Raw genomic sequence first — 16,494 nt, forward strand, 5'->3', positions numbered from 1 at the left:
GGAAGACATGGTTACACTTGGTTTTAAACTTTTTTTCTTGATTTTTTTTTTTGTTTTTTAAAGATTTATTTTTGCTTAAGAGGTCCAATAATATTTAAAAATAAGCTGGCCTGGCGGTTGAAATGAATTAAAAAACTAATTACAGATAAACAGGGGTAGGAGCTGGTGTAGGTTTGCTCTGTGCTATGGGAATGGGAGGGTTTGGGTGCCATCCCGCACCCTGCTGTCTCATTTTCCCTTCCTCACTGTGCTTCCCCACGGCTGCTGACCCTACAAATCGCTCCCCACCCGATGCCCTCCTCCTGAACCCCCTTTGCCCCGGGAAAAACGCAGCTCCCCCAGCTCCATCCCTTGCAGCAAGACACAGAGATGCTGCAGGTGGCTGCGTTGCATCAAGATTTTTCCCTACAAACAGCACAACTGAGTGTTTCCAACTGGGAATTGCTGCCGTTCAACCATGTATTTTTCTATTCCTGCTTTGCAAACATCCCTGTAACAGGTTATTTTACCCGATTACAGGTGAATCTGTTAAGTGCCATGGTACAACACACCACAAAAACGCCTTTTCCAAGCTCTCCTCCCTCCCAAGCCCCTTAACAGGCTTTATTTTGCTTTTTTTCCCTATGGGAGCGCTAGCACACAGCAGAGAAAATAGCCAGAGCCTGATCCTGCCCACAGCCTGGCACTCAGGGCAAAGCAAAGATGGGCAGAGGGTTGCCACGTTTCAGGGGATGATAGATGGAGGGCCTAAAAATATTGACAACTAAAACAAAAAAAAAACCAACAACAAATCAAAAAACCTGGATTTATGGGTATCCATCGGCTCTTATTGCTATTGTCGGCTGGTTGGGTTTTCTTATCAAAAATAAACCCCCAAATGTGGTTTTTTTTCTCCCTCTAAGAAAGCAAGACCCAGCTTCACGCCCTCTGGCCGGGGACTGCATCATCCCAAATCCCCGTGAAGGGAGGAAGGCAATGGCAAAGACAGAGGTCTCTCCAGGAAGGACCATATTCAGCAGGATACTGGGAAAAAAAACAGGATACTCTAAAACATCCATCATGAAAGCAAACCCCCTAAATAACACTTTACGGTAGTTACAGCTTGAAACTGCAAAAAGCTGGACTGGGTTGTTATTATTCTTCATAAAATAAAGGAGCAAATCCTCACCTGGAGGGTTCAGCCACTTGGAGGCGTGATGGGAACAGGCTCCAAAGGGCTTGCTCAGGTTGGGGGCTACTATCACTATTAATATGCCTTTTTTCCCCAAAAACTTTTGCATTACAGCTCATGTTTTAAAGCAGAGATAACGGCAGGGATGGGTTAATGGTCGTAACAGCGGTTTGAGAATTATTTTCCTTGCTCTTTAGCTGGAATTTTAATCTCCAAGACACTCTGCCTGCTGCTAAGCATGGTTTAACCCCTCCTGCTCTTCCCCGCTAACGCCTGGTGTGATGATCCTTCACTGGGGGAAACCCTTTTCCTTAACCAACATCGGCAAAGCTTTGCTGGAGTGAAATATTCAAGAAGCTGGTGGCCTCCATCAGTGTTCCCCCCTGCTAAGGGAGTCCCTCACTGGGCTGTGACCTCCCCAGGACCTTCACTTAAGCCATGACTTGGCCAAGGAAAGGCCTTGGGATCATGGGCTTCTCTCCCATCCTTCCATCTACCCAAAATAACATGTTCCTCCATGGGGAAGGGGACAGAGCTGCAGGTCATTGCTGGCATGAGCTGGGCCACAACAAGCCCCACATGGTGGCCAGGAGCATCTTGCCACGACCACAGCCCCATGAAGCCTCTGTGGGAAGGAGCTAACCAAGCCTGGAGCCATGCAGTGGCCCTGGAGCCATGCAGTGGTCCAAGTCTAAACCCAACACCAGCTGCCAAATGTGCTCACCAAAGCCTCGTGCCCAACAGATGGTGAATTATTTCACCTCTTCACACCCCGATTGAATTAATGAGTTTTGCTGCCTGGGCATAACGGGATGAGGAACCTCACATCTGCTACTGATCCAAGTGAAGGAATTAAAACTAAACCACCCCATGCCAGATCTCATTAGGGGTAACACTGGGTGATCCTCCACCATTAGAGTTTTCTTTCAGGAGAAAGCCTAGCATCTCCTTCGTAGCCCTGGGACAAAATTTTAGCAGTTGTTGCTAAAGCAGTTAAGGGTGAAGGGTGCCTAGGCCAGTGGTAGGATGGCGTCTGCTGGGAAAGGTCCTTCTCCACAGAGTCCAGCGTGTTTTAACGAAGCTCGCTGGACTCTGCAATCCGTAGTGCCGGTATGTTGGCTAGGGCTATCGCTATCCTGCGTGTTTCAACACTGATAGACAGCTCCTAATACATAACAAGAAGTCAACACTGAGAGCAAAAAAAGGGTTTCTGAGAGGTCTTCAATTCCTGTGATCTATTGGGCTCTTCTTTTTTGGCCTGGGTTTACTGTAGCGTGCTGCAAACAGCAGAAGGATTATTTCCAAATGTCCTGTTGCTCTTTACATGCTTAACCCTTGGCTTCGCTATGCTGAATGGGGAAACCCTCTGATTACTTTTTTTTTTTTTTCCCCCCCTTCTCTTTTCCTTTTATATGAATGCAAAGCACAGCCCAAAGTCCTACACGGGCAATATCCACCTTCCCCACCCCACAGCACTGGTGTTCAGTCTTCACCCGCTTTGTTCTCCTTGAGGTTGGGAAGGTCAACCAGAGCTTTGCTAGATTTCCTTTAAAACCAGCAGAACCCACCAAATGACCCCCATACAGAAGCGCTGGTGCCAACACCCAACCTGACAAACCAACCAGCGACAGGAAAAATCCTCTTGGGTCCCTAAATTTGTTTCTCCTCATTTGGATCGTCCTTATGAGAAGGAGCTCCAGCAGCTCCTCCCAACAGCAGCAAAAGGCAAGCTGGGAGACCCCACCAAGAGCAAGGAGGTCTCACCCAGGTGCCAACAACTGGTCACCTTGCTCTTCTGAAAGACCTTCCAGTCTGACCTCTACACGACTGTGTCCCAGTCAAGGTCTCCACTGCGCTCACCTCCATCTGGAGGTGTGACACGGGCATAACCAAAGCAGAGCAACCAACAGAGACATCTGGGCACTGACTTGACACCACGTGTGGGTCGGAAACCCAAGCCAGGCGGTGCCGGGAGGGGTTCCCATCCACATCTCCTAACCTGACCTCTTTAAAGGCTCTGGAGTTGGTCTGTTGTGACAACCTCAGAGCCCAAGCGATGTGAGAGTTGCAAACAAGCTGCTGGGTGCTTGGAGCTCTTTTGGCACGCTTGAGGGAAAACCCAAAACCCAATGATATTATTGTCTTCGGGGGGGGGAAAAAAAAAAAAAAAAAGCAAAGCCTTGTTTCTATGCTGGGTTTAGTGATAAGGATTTAAAAACAAACTGGCCACAAGCATTGTCTGCAAATATGAACTCTCTCTTTGCTGCCCTCAAGACAACTTATTGCTCTACGTGGGACACCCCGAGATGGGGGTGTCACTGGCCGCAGTTGGCTTCATGTCCTTGCACCCTTGGGTAAGCCAAAACCCCCAGAAATTACCCCGATGCCCACAGCCTCTGCGTGCCCATTGTCTCCCAGGCCGGTCCACGTCACCTCCCCTGCTCTTGATTTTTCTCAGGTGCCTTCCCATGAGGAAGGCGACATGTTTATTGCTATTGCTTCCTCTTCCTTCCACTTCTCTCCACTCACCAAGCAAAGCAGCCGGACATCACCCCCCTCTCTGACCTTTCTCTATGGTGCTGGGATTTGTGCTTGGATGAGTGTTTCTCCTGGAAGTCTCCAAGCCCAGCTGTAACCCGAAGAGTGGGGGCAGGGGGGCACCTCAGTTGCCACAGAGCCATCACAGTTTGGTCTCATCCCTGCCAACGACACAGGTGCAAGGTGAAGCAACCCATCTTCCCCCTTGCCCTGCCTCGAAGACTATTCTCCATCAACCAGTCGCCCTCATTCCCCACACGATCAGACTATGGAGGAGCCTTTCCAAGCAACCCCTGGACCCCGAGAAGCTCTTCAGACCAACTCCTGGACCTAGAGAAGCTCTTCAGACCAACCCCCAAACCTGGAGAAGCTCTTCAGACCAACCCCCAAACCTGGAGAAGCTCTTCAGACCAACCATCGGACCTGGAGAAGCTCTTCAGACCAACCCTTGGGCATCTCCTTGCTTCCTTCAACAGCCGCCCAGCACATGTCTGCCTGCTTATGGTAGCCATGCAAGGAAGGAGCTGCCTTCTCCCTCACGCAGCCCCAGGACGTAGCTGATGGGGAGCAGCTCGTTTTCCCAAGAGGTGCAAGATGCTACCAGGGCAATTCACCCCTCTGCTGCTCTCTTCCCATCATGCAAGACCCGTTTGCCCAGTTGGAAAAAGCAGACCAAAGACCCGATGGTGACCAGTCCTCCTACTTCCTAAGACAAGTGTGTTACATCGCTAATTATATTTATATTCTCTTACTCCTACAAAAGAAGGGATGAGTTCAGAATTTCACTGCAGATAATGCATTTATAATCTATCACGACAGCTATCTGGAAGACACCAATTTTCTTGTAATATGTTATGGAAGATTAAATAATTTATATTATTCAACTAAAAATACCCCAAACCAAATCGGATAAGCCTGCCTACCAGCGCTGTGCTTTTCACATAGTACCCTGAACATCAACCACTCTTACTAGCCAAAGAAAATCTAGGCTCTCGTCAACAACAACGACAACAGAAAAATAACAAAAAGAACCCAAACAAACAAGAAGTGGGGGATCTTTGCACCACTCAGCTGGGCAATGCTGGAAAAGTGAATATTCTGAGCTTTCAAATGATAGGACCAAAGAGAGAACTTTACTATTGCTCAGTGTCAGTATGTGTGTTACACAATTTATGTGGGTTGGGGAGGAGGAAGGGGGAGAGGAGAAAAAAAAAAAAAAAAAAAAAAAAGGAGGCGGAAGATTAGAAAAAGCAGCTTTTACAAAAACCACTAAAGAATGCATAAAGTGACCCTTGCACTTTTTTTTTCTTTTTTTTTTCTTTTGTTCTTGCAAACAGACGAAGTGCTGCAGTACAGTGGCCACAGCACCGATGTAAGACTTGTGTAGTTGCATACAATGTTTGACTCCGGATCTGGAAAAGAGGAAACATATTAAAAACAAGGAGTTAGAAGCAAGCGGTGGAGGATCAGACAGGGCTGTTCTCCTCTCCTCTGCACCCCTGCGCCGCGTGCAGCACGTACAGCTGATGCTTACGGGATTTAACCATCCCTCGCGCCGCTCCGCGGAAAATTTCTTGGGTATGGAGCTGAGACAGCAGCAGCTCGCTGATGGTATCCAACGCACAGGATTAAAAATATGCAGATGGGATGCTCTCTGCTAATTGCACAACAATTTGTCACGGGTAGGATTAACCCAGTGTAATGTATGCAGCAAGGAGAGATTTCAGATAACCCCCGGGGCTGGATGAGATCTGCGCTGCCTCCCCGTGCAGTGTCATGTGTTCCCATCAGCTGCGCTGCCCGTTAATTGGGCATGATGGACCAAGGGCTCCCGCGACACGCGGAGGGTGTTTAACTGAGCAGCTGGGATTGCTGGGATCCAGAGCACGGCACGAACCTGCAGCTGGTTGCAGGCAGCTGCACGCAACCCTGGTGTTAATGAACAGGATGATCTCCCAGCGTGTTTTAGCAGGGAAAAAAAACCCAGGATAGTCAAGTGATGTGAAATCTGGGGAGGGACTCTTGATCAGGGAAGGTAGTGACAGGATGAGGGGGAATGGTTTTGAACTGACAGAGGGCAGATTTAGATGAGATCTGAGGCAGAAATTGTTCCCTGTGAGGGGGGTGAGGCCCTGGCACAGGCTGCCCAGAGAAGCTGTGGCTGCCCCCTCCCTGGAAGGGTTCAAGGCCAGGTTGGACGGGGCTTTGGGCAACCTGGGCTGGTGGAAGGTGGCCCTGCCCAGGACAGGGCGTTGGAACTGGATGATCTTTAAGGTCCCTTCCAACTCAAACGAGTCTGTGATTCTCCAGAAGAGTGTGATGCATCTAAAACCTAAAAGCATGAAACTCTCCACCCTCGCCAGTGCCCGACCGCACTCAGAGCAGCTTGACGCTGCTGAGGTCACTCAAGACAAAGCCTCGCACGCACCGAGCAGCAAGAGGGAAGGTCAAGGTACGCCGTGCTTTGCTAACACCCTCCGTAGGGCGGGGATAGCTGGGGAGCAGTGCTAAATGGCTCTTCCCGAGCCAAAACATCGCCTAGACAAAGGGATTCAGCAGCGTTGTAGGAAGGAGAGATGGGACAGCAGTGCTCGGTGGCTGATTAATCAACAAGGGCAGAGCAAGACCTGCGAAGGCAGCACTCACATGAATTGGCCAGTGGGTTTACCAGTGTGGAGGTACGTAGCTGTAGGTGGGGGTTCCTTGAGCCCTGTACGTTGGCACGGAAACTGGATGTGCTCCGATGGCGGTGTGTTGTGGGGTGGTCAACAAGGTTCCTGCAACGGCACGAGAAACACTTAGCAAGGAGGAGAGAGAGCTCGATCAGGGGAGCAGTACCCAAGGGTAAGGTGCTGCAGACCCCATCCGAGGGGCAGGCACAGCATCAGCTGCCTTTTCTTTCTTATTCAATTCCCCCAAATACGATTCTGCCCGTGAGACCTGAACCGAAGGCGACTGACTCGTGCAGTTGGTATCAGCCAGCACCATGAACAGAATAAACCCACCTGAAGCTCCAGCATATTTTCCACTCTACTTTCAGCCCTTAACTCATCTTTTTCCAATTTTCCTTGTTTCCAAAGACCAGCAGCACAGATAGCCACTAACCTGCTGACATCTTCCACCCGCTGAAGGCACCGGGTTAAACTGCAACTGCAGATCACTGCAGCGAGCTGAAACATCTAAGGACCCAACTGGAAGGGATGAGGGTTGCAAAAGTAGGCAAGAAAAAACCCAGACCTTCCAGGAAAAATTAAGATGAGTTTTGCCACTCATCTTCCAAGGGCAGTGGAGCTGTTTTGCTTCATTTAAACCCACAGAGCCAAGTTTGAGGATGCAGCAGAATCAGAGGGACTGTCTGGTGCAGCCTCTTTGCTTTGAGTCTGCAGCTGCTAGGCAGAGGGATTTTTGGTGAGAATTTGCAGGGTGCCTTCAGCACCCACAGGGAGGGAGAATTACAGCCCCAAACTACTCTGTTCTGGGAGTAACTGGGTGCTCAAAACAACTTCTCAGCTTCTGGGTATCTCTCTACAAATGCTACTAATGACATTTTAAGACATGCCACGTGCATTAATTACATCTATCCACTTCTCAGTATAAGCAACAGTAAATCTCTCAGAGTGGTTCTTGTCATACTCAAGCTGCAATATCTCTGCTTGCACCAGGGATTGTGTCCCATAACAAAGCCTTTTTTTCACAGCTAATGCAGATGCAAAAGGATGAATGATCCATTTCTTGGCATAATTCAATACACAATCCTAAGAATTGTTAATGAGAGAAATAGAGGCTTTGGAAAAAAATAAAACCAGCCCATCAGCCCATATCCTTACTTAATGTGCTATCAATTAATTGCAGTTTGAAGCAATCCCACACATAAAATGCAGAGGATTTGGGATACATAAACCGAGGTTAATGTTCATCAAACAAAAGCAAGACCTAAGTATCCTAAAAAAGGAGATTGAGGATAGAAATACAACAGTATTTGAGGATGGACAAACCTGGTTACCCCTCTACTTATAGAACAGACAGAGGAAAGAATAATGTATTTAAGGATGTATCCCTCTAGAGTGAGCCAAACAAAAGGTATCCCCTGCTAACCTAAAAACTGAGTTAGATCCGTATCAGGAGCAAATTAACTGATTTTTGCCTGCAAAGGAACGGCAACCAGCAAGCAAAACTAGCAGAAGAAGCTGCAATTAGCTGTGTGCAAGGCCCTTCTGCAGCCACATGCCAGATAACACCCCACAACGCTGCCAGCAGCACCTCGGATGCACAGAGAGTTTTTCATCCAGGACAAGTCTCCTGCGCAAGTTGTTTGGATACATCCCATCCAAGTGACGAAACTATGGCTCGGCACATGGAAAGATTTTCCTTCTTACCTGCTGACATTGCCATGGTGGTCCCAGCGACCATGCCCATGGCCACACCGTTGGTCCTGGGCGCAGCGACCGGGGCCGGGTAGATGGCCGATGGGATGCTGTTGGGCTGAACCACGGTGGTGTGATGGATAACGTGAGGCTGTGCCGCGTACACTGGCTGGGTATAATAAGCTCCCTGTTTGAAAAGGGAAAGAAAACATCATCGTCTTTGTCATTCGATTGAAAGCACAAGCCAAAGCAGTAACTTGAAGCCCAGTATTTTATTTCGAGGCGATCACCAGCTCTGTGTACAGCAGTGACACAGACTGTGATGTCAGCAAAGGTTCCCAAATCCAGTCCATATCATAAGCCCGCCTGCCACAGTCCTTCCCTTTAAGACTTCAAGCCCTCAGATACTCCAGATGTGTGGCAAAAGCAATATTAAGACAAGCAGAAGTGACGCATAGCTGTGGTACAAAGAGCTGCCCATGGGACATCACAGAACCCCAGAATGATCTGGGTTGGAAAAGCCCCTGCAGCTCCTCCAGCCCAACCATGACCCTCCCCCTGACCGTTCCCAACTCCCCCAGATCCCTCAGCGCTGGCTCAGCCCGACTCTTCAACCCCTCCAGGGATCCCGGGGACTCCCCCCTGCCCTGGGCAGCCCATTCCAACGCCCAACAGCCCCTTCTGCACAGAAATCCTTCCTCAGAGCCAGCCTGACCCTGCCCTGGGCAGCTTGAGGCCATTCCCTCGGGGCCTGGCGCTGGGGCCTTGGCTCCAGAGACTCATCCCCCCTCTCTGCCCCCTCCTGGCAGGGAGTTGCAGAGGGCCAGGAGGTCTCCCCTCAGCCTCCTCTGCTCCAGACTGAACCCCCCCAGTTCCCCCAGCCGCTCCCCAGCAGACCTGTGCTCCAGACCCTGCCCCAGCTCCGTTGCCCTTCTCTGGCCACGCTCGAGTCATTCAATGGCCTTTTTGGGGTGAGGGGCCCAGAACTGAACCCAGGAATCGAGGGGCGGCCTCCCCAGTGCCGAGCCCAGGGCTCAGATCCCTTCCCTGGCCCTGCTGGCCACGCCAGTGCTGACACAAGCCAGGATGCCGTTGCCCTCCTTGGCCCCCTGGGCACACTCTGGCTCATTCTCACCCCCCCCAGCCCCTCTCTGACCGGCAGCTCTCCAGCCACCCCTCCCCAGGCCTGTAGCCCTGCTGGGGGTTGTTGTGGCCCAAGGGCAGCCCCTGGCATTTGCCCTCAGTGAAACTCCCCCAGTTGGGCTCAGCCCATGGCTCCAGCCTGGCCGGGTCTCTCTGCAGAGCCTCCCCACCCTCGAGCAGACCAACACTCCCACCCAACCGGGTGTCACCTGCAAACTGACTGAGGGTGCCCTCGATCCCCTCGTCCAGATCACCAATAACGATGTTAACCAGGAGCGGCCCCAGCACCCAGCCCTGGGGGACACCGCTCCTGACCGGCCGCCAGCTGGATTTAACTCCGCTCACCACAACTCCCTGGGCCCGGCCATCAGACAGTTTTTACCCAGCGAAGCGTGTGCCCATCCAGGCCTCGAGCGGCCAGTGTCACCAGGAGAATGCTGTGGGAAGCGGTGTCAAAGGCCTTGCTAAAGTCAAGGTGAACAACACCCACAGCCTTTCCCTCATCCAGTAAGCAGGTCGCCCTGTCGTAGGGGAGATCAGGTTTGTCAGGCAGGACCTGACTTTCATAAACCCGCTGACTGGGCCTGAGCATCTGGTTGTCCCACATGTGTTGTGTGATGGGACATCACTCAAGAGCTGCCGAAGGGCTGGGCCTTCACACAAGCAAGGTGCTGTGCTTGGAGACCTGGGCAAGCAAGGATGAAGCCGAACCTGTGGATATGGGGAATGGTCCCCAGGATGGATGAAAGCAACGGGACTGGGAGGGGGATCAGCATCACAGCTCGGAGAGTCAGTTTGTCAAGAGCAAACAGTGCTGTCTCCGTTTGGTGGGATGAAATGGGACCCAGAACTTTGTCTGCTGGTGTAGAAAATGAACAAGAGATGGAAGAAAAAGAGACGCTCTGGTCCTTGGCTGATCCCAAGGTGCTTGCTCGGGTCTGGGATGTGTGTTGTCTTCTTGGATTTCTGACAGGAGACCAGAGGGGCTCGGAAATCTGGAAAGATTCTCTGAATCTGTGATTCTGTAAAATCCAGGCTGCCAAGACCTGCGGGGTTTTGAAACAAAGGGGGGAGGATGGCTGGGGATAAAAGAAAGAAGCCAACAGAAAAAGCTCTACATCCAAAAAAAAGAAGGGCCTGAAATGTGAGCAGCACAAGGGCAAGAACTGCCATCCTGGGACAGGCAGGGACACCACTGCTACATGCAAACCAGGGATAGCTGGAAAGATGAGAAGGTTTAAAACAGCAAAGGGAGATTTTATCACGTGGTAGTGAAAGCCATTAGAGATTCTCTAAAGGTATGGATTAAGGGGAGGAGATGCAGGTGAACTATTAAATTACTTCTTTCTTTCAGGAGTTACAAAGGTTGATAGGACAAATTGCAGATGCTGAAAGGCATTTCCTCAGGGAGCAAGAAGGACGTGCTAAGATAAATTAGGCCTCGTGAAGAAAAGGTGACTGAGAAATCAAGTATGGAGAAGGAACATCCCAGGCGGTGAGCGCTGCAAGCACAACGTGCTGAAAGGATCTACCAAAGCATCTCCTTCTCAACGTTGTTCCCTTCCAGGCTACCAAAGACTTTATTTGTTGGTCCCTGGGAAGCAGAGATGAGGAAATGGCATCTTCAAGCCCTGCTCCATCTCGGGCTTGCTGGTGGGCACCGCTAGCAGATGCCAACCTCCTGCTGCAGCTGGGATTGGAGAGGAACTGGCAGACAGGGATGGGTTTGGTCCCCAAGTGTTTATGCAACACTGCTCATGGAAGGAGAGGTGGCAGCAGACAAAATTGGCAAGAGGAGATGCTCCGGTCTCAGCAAGGCATGGAGAAACCACTCCATGAGGTTGTAGCTGCTGGAAAAGTTGGCTTATTTGACATTAAAGAAGAGGAGGAAAGCTAGGAAAGCCATAAGGACAGAGTGCTCCGAGAAGCTCGTGATCTTCAGTGGGAAGAGGCATCAAGGTGATTTTTGGAGGACATCTGCCCTAAATTGCATCCCTGTGGAGGATCTTGGCCCCAGCACAGAGCTGGAGGCGGTGGCAACGCGGGAGAAGAGAAGATGGTACTGAAAAGCCAGCCAGGTGCTCAGGGAGGAGCTCCTCCATGAGGCATGAATCTGGGTCATGCCTGAGGTAGCTTGTGCTGGTGAAGGTGAGACAGGGGCTTTTCCAAGGGAGGGGGCAGGAGAGCGATTCAAGTCACGTGAGATGCCAACAGCCACCACCAAGTGGACCTTGTGGTGACCCAGACTCATCTGTAGCCTTGGGGACGTGCAGCATTGAGAGCTGGGGATTCGGAGAAGAGGTGGGTGTAATGACCATCCTGCAGTCAGCAAACCCTGGCAGTTGGGTATGTGATTCTGGGGGAAGGGACCTGATTCCCAACCTGCCCGAGCCACAGGGATGCCAAAGTGTTGTGTCTGCTGTGCACCGACAGCCACGCAAGACTGTGTCTCATCCAGAGGATCACAGAATCCCAGAATGATCTCGTTTGGAAAAGCCCCTGCAGCTCCTCCAGCCCAACCATGACCCTCCCCCTGACCCTTCCCAACTCCCCCAGATCCCTCAGCGCTGGCTCAGCCCGACTCTTCAACCCCTCCAGGGATCCCGGGGACTCCCCCCTGCCCTGGGCAGCCCATTCCAACGCCCAACAGCCCCTTCTGCACAGAAATCCTTCCTCAGAGCCAGCCTGACCCTGCCCTGGGCAGCTTGAGGCCATTCCCTCGGGGCCTGGCGCTGGGGCCTTGGCTCCAGAGACTCATCCCCCCTCTCTGCCCCCTCCTGGCAGGGAGTTGCAGAGGGCCAGGAGGTCTCCCCTCAGCCTCCTCTTCTCCAGACTGAACACCCCCAGTTCCCCCAGCCGCTCCCCAGCAGACCTGTGCTCCAGATCCAACAGAGGAGGCAGGAGAGAGACCCCAGCATCCCAGAGACCCACCATGAGCACCTCCATCCCACGAGGACATGGGTGCTGAGCCCTGAGAGACAAGTACGAAGCCCTGCAGGAACCTCGGGCTGTATTTGTGCCCCGTGGAGCGAGGCGCTGAGCTGCCACGGCGGCTGCAAGGCACCTACCTGGGTGTACAGGTTCTGCTGTGGATAGGCACTTCTGATGGGGTACATAGCGGTTTGGTACGGATTCGGAGACGGCGAGTAGGGAGGAGGTGCGTTGTTACTCTGGGTCGGTGGGACCTTGTAAGGAGTCCCCGCAGTGTACCCTGGCAAAGACGAGAGTATTCCGAATTAGAGTGAGGATTTACAGCAGGAGCAACCCAAGCTGGGCATCACTCAGCGTGGAGGAGACGTACCAAGATGCACCAGCACTGACTGACACCCCATGAAACCCACCAAGCTGAGACCTCCGAGTCCAGCATCCAGCCCCTGGTTAATTGATCACAGCAGCCCCAGCTGAACCCTCCACCCAGCCTGGCAGTGGCTTGTCCCGTGCTGCCCACACCGAGCCATAGAGCTGATGGGTATTCCCAAAGGTCAAGGCATGACTTGATGGGACTCCACCAGCACTTAAATCACCTAAACCAGCAGTATCCCCACACCTCCTTACCCATCTCTGTACATCTACTAGGCAAAAATAATGTTTTTCCTTCTCTCCTCCCCAGATTTTTTGTCCTTTCACCTTTTTTGCTCGGGATGTGATGGGCAAACCCAGAATTTAATTGCTGGAGGATCTAATTTCACGGCACAGTATTGCTGTCCCCTGCCTATGTTCCCAAGCAATGACTGGAAAAGCAGCAACACCGATGGTCCAAAACTTAATATTAAGGTGAAAATGATTGATGCCTTGAAGTATTTCATCAAGGTGGATCGTGCCGAGCCGTTTCCTCTCCTGCAAAGGAAGGCTGTGACCATCAGCTCACCCTGCAGGTGGGAGAGGCAATCCCAAGTGATGCTCCAGCACCTTTACACCCATCCCGCTCCCCCCAGGCTAGTTGCCTTAACGACCAAAGCAGCAAATTTGCTTTATTGCCATTAAAAGCTATGTGCTGTGCTCGGTAAACAGGCACAGCAGGCTGCTGCCAAGCCAGGAGGAGCAGCGGGGGCTTGGGAGGGCAGTGGTTAGGCAGGTGCCAGCAGCCAGGGAAACATCCCTCGCAATATTCATGATCCTGATACGGCAGATTGCAATTTTTGTCTTTCTTCTGTCTGGATGTAAAGAAAAAAAAAAAAAAAAAGGACGTCATCATCCCCCAGTCTTCCCCATCATCAGGCTGTTTAGCTGGAGCATCCCAGATTTAAACTTTATTGAAGATCTAAAGAAACCTTAAATTATCTTGCAGCATTTAAGAGAGATGCTGAGTATATGGGGAACGAACTAAAATGAAGGATCCTTTCCAAAACATGGAAATTTATCCCCCCAAATAAGTCTAACCTAACAAAAAATAACCTAAACCTAACCTAACAAAAAATAACCTAAAAGATAACGTGACACCAGCTGACCTGCTGCCTGTGGGTGTCACTTTGGGTTTTTGCTGCTATTTGCATTAAGTTCTGAGCTATCTGGTGCTTATAAAACTAGATTTTCCTTCCAGAAAAACCCAGAAGTACCAGCTCAAGATCCTGTAATGCAAGTCTGATCACAGTGGTCTTTATTTTAAAGGCTTTCCCTGGAGTGAGGACACACTGTAAGGATTTCTGCTCTTGGGAAGGTTCCTTGAAAGGAAGGTTCCCATCTGTTGACCTGTGATGAACACAGCGTTGACCCCCCATACCCTCCACCAATTTTGCTCTCCAAAAAGAAGGTGGCTTTGGCTTTAAGCAGGTCTGTGATAATGCTGTGTAATCCAGTTCTTGTTACCAGCGAAGACCTCACGGCAAACACAGCATCTAAAGGAGGTGCGACCTCCCCCTACACCAAGGATACACGGTACCTGAATTCTCAACCTTTAGAGGCTTTTCCAAGGAAGGCTCCATGAAGCTGCCCCTGAAACATTATTACTGAAGTGCTAAACTGGGGAAAAATCCTCAAGAATAGAGTTGTGCTTTAAGGTTTGTTTTTTTTTTTTAGGGTAGACTAGAAGCTGAGCTGCTGCCATGGGATGTCCTGGACTGAATGAAGGGTGCTGTGAAGGCATCAAGGTGTTGGTCACAGCTTGATGAATGGTTAAAAAATTGAAATTATAAAAAAATCTGCTCGCATGAGAAAGGTAAAACAGGTGGGCTGGGATGGCTGGTGAGAAATGATAGCCAGCCTTGAAGGACGACTGGGAGAAATCAGCCTTGGAACAAACGACCCCTGAAGACTGTGTAGGATGGAGAGGAGAAGTCAAGGCTCAGCCTCGTGATAAGATGTCTAAACACTCAAATATAATGAACTAATTTACTCAACCAGTGTTCAGGGCAGCAATTAATGAAGGCTAAGATTTCAAGTGTACTGAAACCCCGTATCATCTCCCCAGCACTGAAACAGTGTGAAGATAACAAGGAGGGAGGAACTCCCAAACAGCATCTCACTGCCTCCTGATTACTGCAGATTGGTAGAAAGAAAATGTGTTAATTAAACAGCAGAAGAGCTGTGATCCTTTTTCTGACTTACATTAGCAGGTGAGCATCTTTAAATGAGCTAGAGGAGATGCAGATTTGAAATGACCGTATTCCAGCAGAAGTGGAGACTCCTCCATCATGAGGTCCTCCAGGAAGCCAAGGACATCACCTACAGACCAACCAACCACTTGTTTTTCAATCTCAGAGATGTTTTTTTTTTTTTTATTCTGAACTCATTTTTCCAAACAAAGACCTTGGAGGCTGCCAGTTGTCGGCATCACGCTTCATTTCTGATGGGCGCCTGGAGATGTGGGCCAGCTCAAGGCTGTCTGGCTTCACCACCTTGAATGCTAACACTTGCTATGGTTTCCTGATTGCTGAATCACGGACAATTTAGCTATGTTATTAAAAAAGGTATTAAACAAATAGTCCAGGCAGATGTAATCTTCCATGTTTATAAATTGGGGGAAAAAAAAAATAGAACAATTTGCAGGTAAAAACGACGCGTAATCAAGTTTTAGTGACACAAGATGAAGGAGGCTCCTCTCGGAAAAGCATGTCTGACAGCTAATTTTAAAGCCTAATTATGACTACCTAACACCTTCTTAGGATTAGGAGGTTGGCATGGCCCGTGCTTCTGCTCCTTCGCGGTGCAGCAGCAGGCTGGGATTTTAAAAGCAGTAGCGAGCCTTTAAGCTCCAGCTCCTATTAAAATTGCTGATTAAATCCCCCGTGCCACTCTAGAAATCTCAACCTTATTGATCCTGCAACACAGAAGTGGCCTGAATTGCACAGATAAATTTTTCTATGATGGCCTGAAGGGCGGGGGGGAGGGGGGGAAGGAAGGGAGGATCTGCAGTGAATTTTGTATCACCATCTCCTCTTGTTTCCACATGAAGGGCTCACCACAAGCATGATTCCTCAGACGGGTAAGGAATTGTCTGGATGGCCACGTCCGGAATTACAGTCAGCAGCTCGGTGTCCAAGTGGAAACCAGTTATGAGTGGTGTCCTTCAAGGGCTGGTACTGGGACCAGAACTGTTTCATGTCCTCAGCAATGACGTAGATGGTGGGGCTGAGCCCCCCCTCAGCCCGTTCCCCCCGACCCCGAGCTGTGTGGGGCGGTGACACGCTGGAGGGAAGGGATCCATCCCGAGGGACCTGGGCAGGCTGGAGAGGGGGGACCCTCTGAACCTCAGGGAGGGCAACAAGGCCGAGGGCAAGGTCCTGCCCAGGGGTCGGGGCAATCCCAGGCACAAACCCAGGCTGGGCCAGGAGGGGCTGGAGAGCAGCCCCAAGGAGAAGGACTTGGGGGTTGGGGTGGAAACTGCCTGTGAGGCAGCCCCGTGCGCTGGCAGCCCAGAAAGGCCCCGTGTGCTGGGCTGCACCCAGAGCAGGGGGGGCACAGGGCCAGGGGGGGATTCTCCCCTCTGCTCCGCTCTGGGAGACCCCCCTGCAGGGCTGGGTCCAGCTCGGGGGCACCAACAGCAGAAGGACACGGAGCTGCTCCAGCGGGGCCAGAGGAGCCACGGAGATGCTGGGGGGGCTGGAGCCCCCCTGTGAGGACAGGCTGGGAGAGTTGGGGGGTTCAGCTGGAGAAGAGAAGGCTCCGGGGAGACCTTATTGCAGTCTTTTAATAGATAAAGGGAGCTTCTAAGAAAGCTTATAGGTTGGACATAAGGAGGAAATATTTTACGATGAGGGTGGTGAGGCCCTGGCACAGGCTGCCCAGAGAAGCTGTGGATGCACCACAGAAACACAGAATGGTTTGGGTTCGAAGGGACCT

At 51.0% G+C, this 16,494-nt stretch overlaps 1 protein-coding gene across 3 annotated transcripts in view; it reads right to left on the bottom strand.

The window, feature by feature from the left end:
- FAM168A (family with sequence similarity 168 member A) overlaps positions 1-16,494 on the bottom strand; it is a 221,707-nt gene continuing 205,213 nt past the window's right edge. For all 3 annotated transcript variants that reach the window (XM_074918970.1, XM_074918981.1, XM_074918959.1), the window contains 4 exons: positions 12,285-12,427; positions 8,086-8,260; positions 6,356-6,486; positions 1-5,121 (listed from right to left, as the gene is read on the bottom strand). In XM_074918970.1, the coding sequence (XP_074775071.1) occupies positions 6,374-6,486; positions 8,086-8,260; positions 12,285-12,427 (431 nt within the window). In that variant the 3' untranslated portion in view covers positions 1-5,121; positions 6,356-6,373. The remainder of the gene's footprint in view (positions 5,122-6,355; positions 6,487-8,085; positions 8,261-12,284; positions 12,428-16,494) is intronic.

Source organism: Athene noctua, chromosome 1, assembly GCF_965140245.1.
Source record: "Athene noctua chromosome 1, bAthNoc1.hap1.1, whole genome shotgun sequence".
Lineage (NCBI taxonomy): Eukaryota > Metazoa > Chordata > Aves > Strigiformes > Strigidae > Athene > Athene noctua.